This window comes from Notothenia coriiceps, unplaced genomic scaffold, assembly GCF_000735185.1.
Source record: "Notothenia coriiceps isolate Sejong01 unplaced genomic scaffold, NC01 NC01_scaffold00000339, whole genome shotgun sequence".
In the NCBI taxonomy this organism is placed as follows: domain Eukaryota; kingdom Metazoa; phylum Chordata; class Actinopteri; order Perciformes; family Nototheniidae; genus Notothenia; species Notothenia coriiceps.
Window position 1 is genome coordinate 18,442,338 of NW_011333040.1, and position 6,578 is coordinate 18,448,915.

At 45.0% G+C, this 6,578-nt stretch overlaps 1 protein-coding gene across 1 annotated transcript; it reads right to left on the minus strand.

Annotated features, from left to right (window-relative positions):
- Positions 1-1,920: 1,920 nt before the first annotated feature.
- On the minus strand, positions 1,921-5,700 carry LOC104951848 (uncharacterized). Its single transcript, XM_010778586.1, has 3 exons — positions 5,686-5,700; positions 2,718-3,961; positions 1,921-2,248 (listed from the first exon to the last, which is right to left on the minus strand). Exons 1-3 carry the CDS (start codon positions 5,698-5,700, stop codon positions 1,921-1,923), a joined length of 1,587 nt encoding a protein of 528 aa, XP_010776888.1.
- Between the last annotated feature and the right edge of the window lie 878 nt (positions 5,701-6,578).

The following is a 6,578-nucleotide window of genomic DNA, read 5'->3' on the forward strand; positions in this document are numbered from 1 at the left end:
AACATTAACTGAAGACACCAAAGATCTAGCTCTTTTCACAATACAGCTACTACAGCATACGACTTTCCTTACAGTAATGGAAGACATTCGACACATACTCACTCCGGCAGTCACAGGTTTGCTGTAAACTAAACACCACTCTCTCTGACAGATACTCCTCTCACTGAGGTGATTTAACTCTATGTTCTAAATTTTCAGGGTTGCGCGCCGCGAATGACACCATGTCGCCGCTTTACTAGTGCGTCGCTACAAGTCCTTCAGATATCACTTTTGTGGGTACTTTAAAACACACGGCCACGGCCTATACTGTTATTACGAATTTGCGGAGCGATTTATCAGTTGAGCCTACTCAGTGCTTTCTGACAATTCCGAAGTGGTGCCAAAACGTTTGATTATTGAGGTATATTTTTCGGTGCGCTGTGTGTTCTCTTCTCTTCTTTCTTGATCATAACAACTTCCATGGTGTTGAAACTGACTCCTCGGCTCCGTAGTGCTAGAAGCGCAAATGAATCAAAGGATCGTCGTCTGCTGAGTGCTGACCAGGATGAGCGGCGAGTATTATATGAATTGAATCGTTTTGTTTACCGATGCACAAAGACGCTCACGCCAATCCGATGCATTCCATCGCGTTGTTCAAACCCAAAACTGTAGCCGATGTAGCACGTCTTTCAAGCGACCGGTGCACTCGCATCTTGTGACGTTTTATGACCCAGGTGCACCGATGGAATCGTGCTGAATCTAATGATCTCTAGTTTTCACGGAAACCACGCAGTACGATGCACCCCGGTAACTTTGAAATAGAGCCTGTTGGAGGTCGGCCACCATGTCAACCATTATCTGCAGTCTGGCTGTGCTGTTTTAGACCATCTGCATAGGTATCACGACAACATCGTGTTTTATGGCGAGGGGTGCGTTTCCAGGGCACACAGTCTATGCTGAGAATCTCAGATTTGGCGTAGAAGCTGGTTGAGCATTGGACGGTGATATTCAAGCGGAAGTTTGGCGGACGATCGACCGTGTCCATTGGAGTTACAGCGACATCTGTGTTTTTATGCGCGAGGAGTGTTTCCATGGAAACGGCATATTGACGTACACCCCATAATTGACGTTAGAGCTGTTCCGAGGGCAGGACGCCATTAAAACCATTATCTGAAGCTCTGCGCTGCTCTGAGCATGTCAGGTTGAAGTTACGACATTATTGTGTTCCATGACACAGGTGTTTATATTTGAGCTAACGACATGTCCAAATCAAGGTTTCTCATTGGTGACTGTGCAGTAATCAGTGGAAAGGAGAGCATTTGGCATTGTTCGTGAGAGGAGAGCCTTTTCATTGTTCTGAATGAGAGATAAACCTCTTACATTGAACGTCTTGTTGAAGAACCGTAACAGATATCGGTGAAATTTCTAAGCGTGAAGCATGTCAAGGAACTTGAGCATCTGAAGTGTACTTTTTGTGTACTTTCGGGTTAATAATGTGGCCTTTTTGGCAGATTAACTAAAGGTGTGTTGCTGCTGTGGCGGGGAAAGATAAGGCTGAACTTACAATGGGGTTTAATGGAGACATGTTGAAAGTTTTTGTCACTTCATGCCCTCAAGAGGCCTTTTGTTTAATTATTTTGCTTAATTATTTTTTATTTTTCAAGCTACGAGATGTTTTCCTACATTTCTCATGAAAAAGTATGTCTCAGGAATTTAGGGTTTGGGAATTATGGCAGGTTTAAAAGAAAATATGAAGGCAAAATTAAATCTGTCCTCCACTCTAGCTGTGACATCACGGACTCTAAAATCTAAAGAAGGCCTCTTTACCAAGGTCTGAACAATGTTTAATATCTCTAAAAGTATGAATCAGATTTAAAAGTTGTGTTACACGAATAATGTCAGAAAGATGTAGTACCGGCAGGACTCATTTTTGCATTGTGTTCACCTCTCGAGTACTGCTTGTTGGTCACGCTGTGTTAGCACACCGTTACCTGTGTGTGAAGCGTGCCTCATGCTGTTCAGGATGTGGAACCCTGTGAGTGTGTGTTGGAGGTTGATGCTCCCTGTAGTGCCCCCTGCAGGTGGCACATGCAGCTGCAGCCTCAGGGCCTTGCTGCACAGCGCCCACAGCAGGCTGCGGTACTGCCCACACACATCTGCAAATAACACAGACTGACCCACGTCCAGCCACTGTACCGAGTGAGGCCAGCGTGCTCCATCTGTGGCCCCCTCTGCACCCACAGGCTCCTCCTTCTCTGGGGCTCCATCCCTTCCAAAACAAACACACATTTATCACACATGCACTGCTGACAAACAAAATATAACAAATATAACAAAAAAATATAAAAAATAATATAACAAAATATATCACATTTTAGGCCACATTACTGCTGGAAACCCTGAATTGTTACACAATGTTTTCCTGCTCACATTTAGGCAAACGTCATTAACATTGTCAAACAACTTGGTATAATTACTAGTGCCTTTTTTGAATTGCTGAAAGGGGGAGACAGGAGGAGTATCGTTTTGGGAGCTGGAGGCTGGTTGAGCTATCAAACATGTTATGTAATAAGGGATCTGCTTAAGGTAATCCATCTCTAAAAAATATATTTTATGGGCAAAAGTTACAAACATGTGGAGGAGTTACATTTTGTGTACACCTACTAAGAAAACTGTGTATCACGGTGTGTTTTACTAGTAAAAACACACCGTACAGTGGCTGTTATTCCTGACATTACCTGACAGCAGCTTCTGGCCGGGGGGGTATTTCCAGTTCAGCCCATTCCTGCAGACCATCCACACATTGGTCTTTGTTCAGTTCTGTACTCACAATATTCCAATCTGCTGAATCAGCTCTATTTCTGACTGGAGCCTTCCCATTGACTGAGAACACCTCTGCTGCTGTGTGAGAGAGTAGCTGATCAGCTCCAGGTGCAGCTGCATGTGAAACTAGTGGAGCCAGCAGCTCATTGGAGGAGAGGAGCACCTGAAACAGAAGCTCCACTGAGGACTGGTCCTGTTGGCAGAGCCCTGACAGGGAGGGGGGCTGGATGGGGGCTGGAGGGAAGGAGATGGTCGGCCATTGTTTTTCTAAGCTGGTCTCTTTTTCTACATGTGGTTTGGCTAACCTAAAAGCATTCACACTGGTCGGGGGGGTGTCTGTGTGGCCTTTGTCAAAGCACCCGGGCATGTGGTGGACAGGGGGGGGCTTGGCTTGAACAGGATGGGGGTTTTCAGAGAGTGTTCTGTCTACATGAAGGTCAGGGATGTAAACAGGAGGAGTCTGATGGCATCTGTGACAAGATGATGACTGCAGGACGGGGGGGTGATTGGTGGAGAAGAGAGGAGAGGGGGTGAGGTAGGTTTGCTGTAGCTGCTCCCAGGTCCACTCAGGTCTCAGTTCAGGGGGCCTGCAGCGGGGCCCGGCCCCCCGACTGGATGAGTTCTGACAACATGCCGAGGCCTCGCGGGTCTGTTCAGAGGCCATGCAGTGCAGCTGCTGGGCTGCCACATCTGCCTGATGCACTGCTAAAATCCTCATCAGCTCTTTGAGGGAGAAGGCAGCAGGGTGAGGCCCTCTGCTGCTGGGCTGACTGGAGTCCAGGGGGGGGTAATGAGCCTGCTGTAACACTGCAGTCCTCAGCTGGGTGGCGCTGTGCTGCGCTCTCTGCTCTCCCACCGCCTGGTTATACAGCTCCGTGCCAGCCAAAATGTCCTGCAGGAGCTCTCTGGGGACACAGTGCCCCTCAGTGTGGGCCACAGCACACAGCAGGGCGTACACATACTGCTCCACCAGAAGCAGCGCCTGCACCCCCAGCAGCTCCAGACTGCCTCTGACCTGCAGCAGCAGCTCGGACTGCAGGCTCAGAGCCGCTCTCAGGGGGGGGTCATGCTGGACTCTGGAGAACAGACAGGACCAGTGGCTGAGGTGGACCCTCAGCTCCTGACTCAGCAAGCAGAGTCCCCCCCTGACTGAAGAACTCTGGGGGGAGAGGAGAACGTTTTTGTTTGTGATTAGTGGCAGAAGTCTTCAGATGCTTTACTTCGAAGAAAGTACCAATACATTACATTTGAAAATACTCCATTAAAAGTTAAGAATCCTAAATTCTAAATCTCACTTAAGTTAAAGTACAATGGTACTGTATTATTAACCTGTTAAGCCCTGAGCCTGTTTTTCAGGTCTCAGGCTCGAAAATGACATGCCCAGAACAAATGACTATATCTTCACTTCTAAAAGGGGTAAATGAATAATATTTTTTCTCAAAGTAATGATAAACCTGTGAGTTGGATGTAGAAAAGTCAGAATCAATATAGATGTTTTTTTAATTTAAAGTAAATTCTGACTGAACATAGACATTTTTTTTAAATGATAGTGTCCGTCCAAAAGAAAAACATTACTTATTGTGAAAACCAACCTTGAATGATTGGTTAGTAGACTTAGGAATCCAAACTATAACATATAATAAGTACCCTGTATCAAGATTGACGCAAAACAAGTGACATTTAGAGGTTTAGAAAAAAAAACACCTCTGGGGTCATTTGGGTGGATTTGACCTATCTCTGACACCTCTTTAGAACCGTTAGAGCCAATAGAATCGAGGGGAAGTTCCTAAATCCATCTAAACATTACCATTGGTGAATGAGTGATGCATAGCCAGAATGCCCAAAACCGGAAGCTGAGTTGTAGCTCTCACATACTCTGAAATCTCAGAAAACAGCAAAGGTAAGACATATTTGCCGTTTTGGCTCCGTAAAGCTACGTTGTGTTTTATCTGGTTTTGCCTTCGCTGCCCTGAGTTCTGGTCGCACAGTGATGATACTTATACCTCTAGAATCTGTGGAATCTCAGCCTTCATTTGATATATTGTTTGTGCAGATCCAATAAGTAATACAATATTTCTACCGTGAGTTCTGTGCTAAGTGCGTTATCATTTTTTCGCTTAATGCTAATTCAGAGGCTTGGTATTATTACCCTTGTGTTTTGTTAAGCTAAAAATGGTTCATATCGTCAGTTAGATGAGTTTCTTCCCGTTAAGTGGGTATGACACATTAATAGGTTGTTGAATGTTAAGAAGCCCTGAGACACAGTTTTGTGAAAAAAAGCCTTAACAGGTTACAGTGATGCAAACACAGGTATGGTGAAAAAAGAGAGAACTATCCGAAGCAGAAAGAAACAGCGTAATATACCATCTGACAAAGGCCTGTGCTATAATGCTTCAATTAACTGGCTATTATTTATAATATACTCAGATCAATAGGAGACAGATATTTTAAGTTATAAATCAAGGGTTTTTATTATTATTTACAGCAGGGGTGGGGAACCTTTTTCCTTTCAATTTTTACAACATCCTCCGAGGTCCCTACAAATTGTTGAACTCAACCTCTGCTTAAAAAAACTAAAATCACAGACAATTCATTTGGCTTTTCTTTCATGATGTGCAAAGAAAACGCAACCTCTTAATCCAGATATCTTACCATGACTCGCGCATGCATGCATCGACATTTCACCACCTGAGTAGTCTTGTAGTCACCTCGCGCGACTGGTTAGTCTCGTGTGACCCGAGTGTCCCTCCACCCCCCCCCGTCCTCGATGTTGTTCGGTATTATCTCGCTATCTTAGTGTTGATAGTTCTCTACGAACATACCCTTTGGTACTCTTTGACCTTTGTACTGTTTACATTAGATCGCTCTATCTGTTAGTGTTACCTTAATACTAGGCATCTTTACCGGTACGTATCCCTAGAATTCTTTTTTATTTATACAATGTTTCCTATTTTTTATTTTATCTATTATATATATAGTGACCTCAAATCACGTTAATAACGAGACCCCTTCTTTGACAGAAATTCAAACTATTGATCTAATGGTAAAAGGAGTGGGGGGGCCGGAGGGTCCACACACAATTTCCGGAGGGTCGTCTTGCACCCCACCGAGGAGGACGGTGAGGAGGAGGAGGTACGTCCTTGTGGGTGAGTCGAGACACCCTCCGAGGACTGTCGCCCAGGGACGACGAGAAGTAAGTGCTTCTAAGTGGCCTCCTGGTGCGGAGTGTCGTCGAAAGTAGAGTGTCTTCACGCGGGTGGATGATCCTCCTTGTCGACTTCTTGAGTGTGGACGTGAATTGGCCTAGTCTTCTTGACTTGACTGCCCTCAATGAGTATGGTTAACGTAACTAGTTACCTCCTTGATCCCGTAAGGATACCGTGTGTAAATGTGGTTTTCTCTCTATATAAGTAAAACTAGTAACATGAAACTTATATGGAGTACTACGTTTAATCAGGAAAAGCCGCGGAGGGGCGAAAAAATTGCGACGAAAACCCACTGAACACATTAAGGCACACTCTTGGCTTCTCAAAAGCAAAACTTTTTCTTCTCTCTCTCCCCTCCCGTCCTTCCCCTCCTCAGTGCATGTCTATAATACCTTATTTGTGCTATATAGGTCTAGGCAATCTGGCAGGCGACTGCCTGTTGAAGAGTGAAGATTTTTTTCTTCTTTCTTTAGATCTAGCGTTTTATTAATTGTTCGCTCACGGACAAAAAAGACCGGTTCCTGTCCAAGGAACTTGGTGTTTGCTCGGCATTGCCCAGAAGTGCACCAA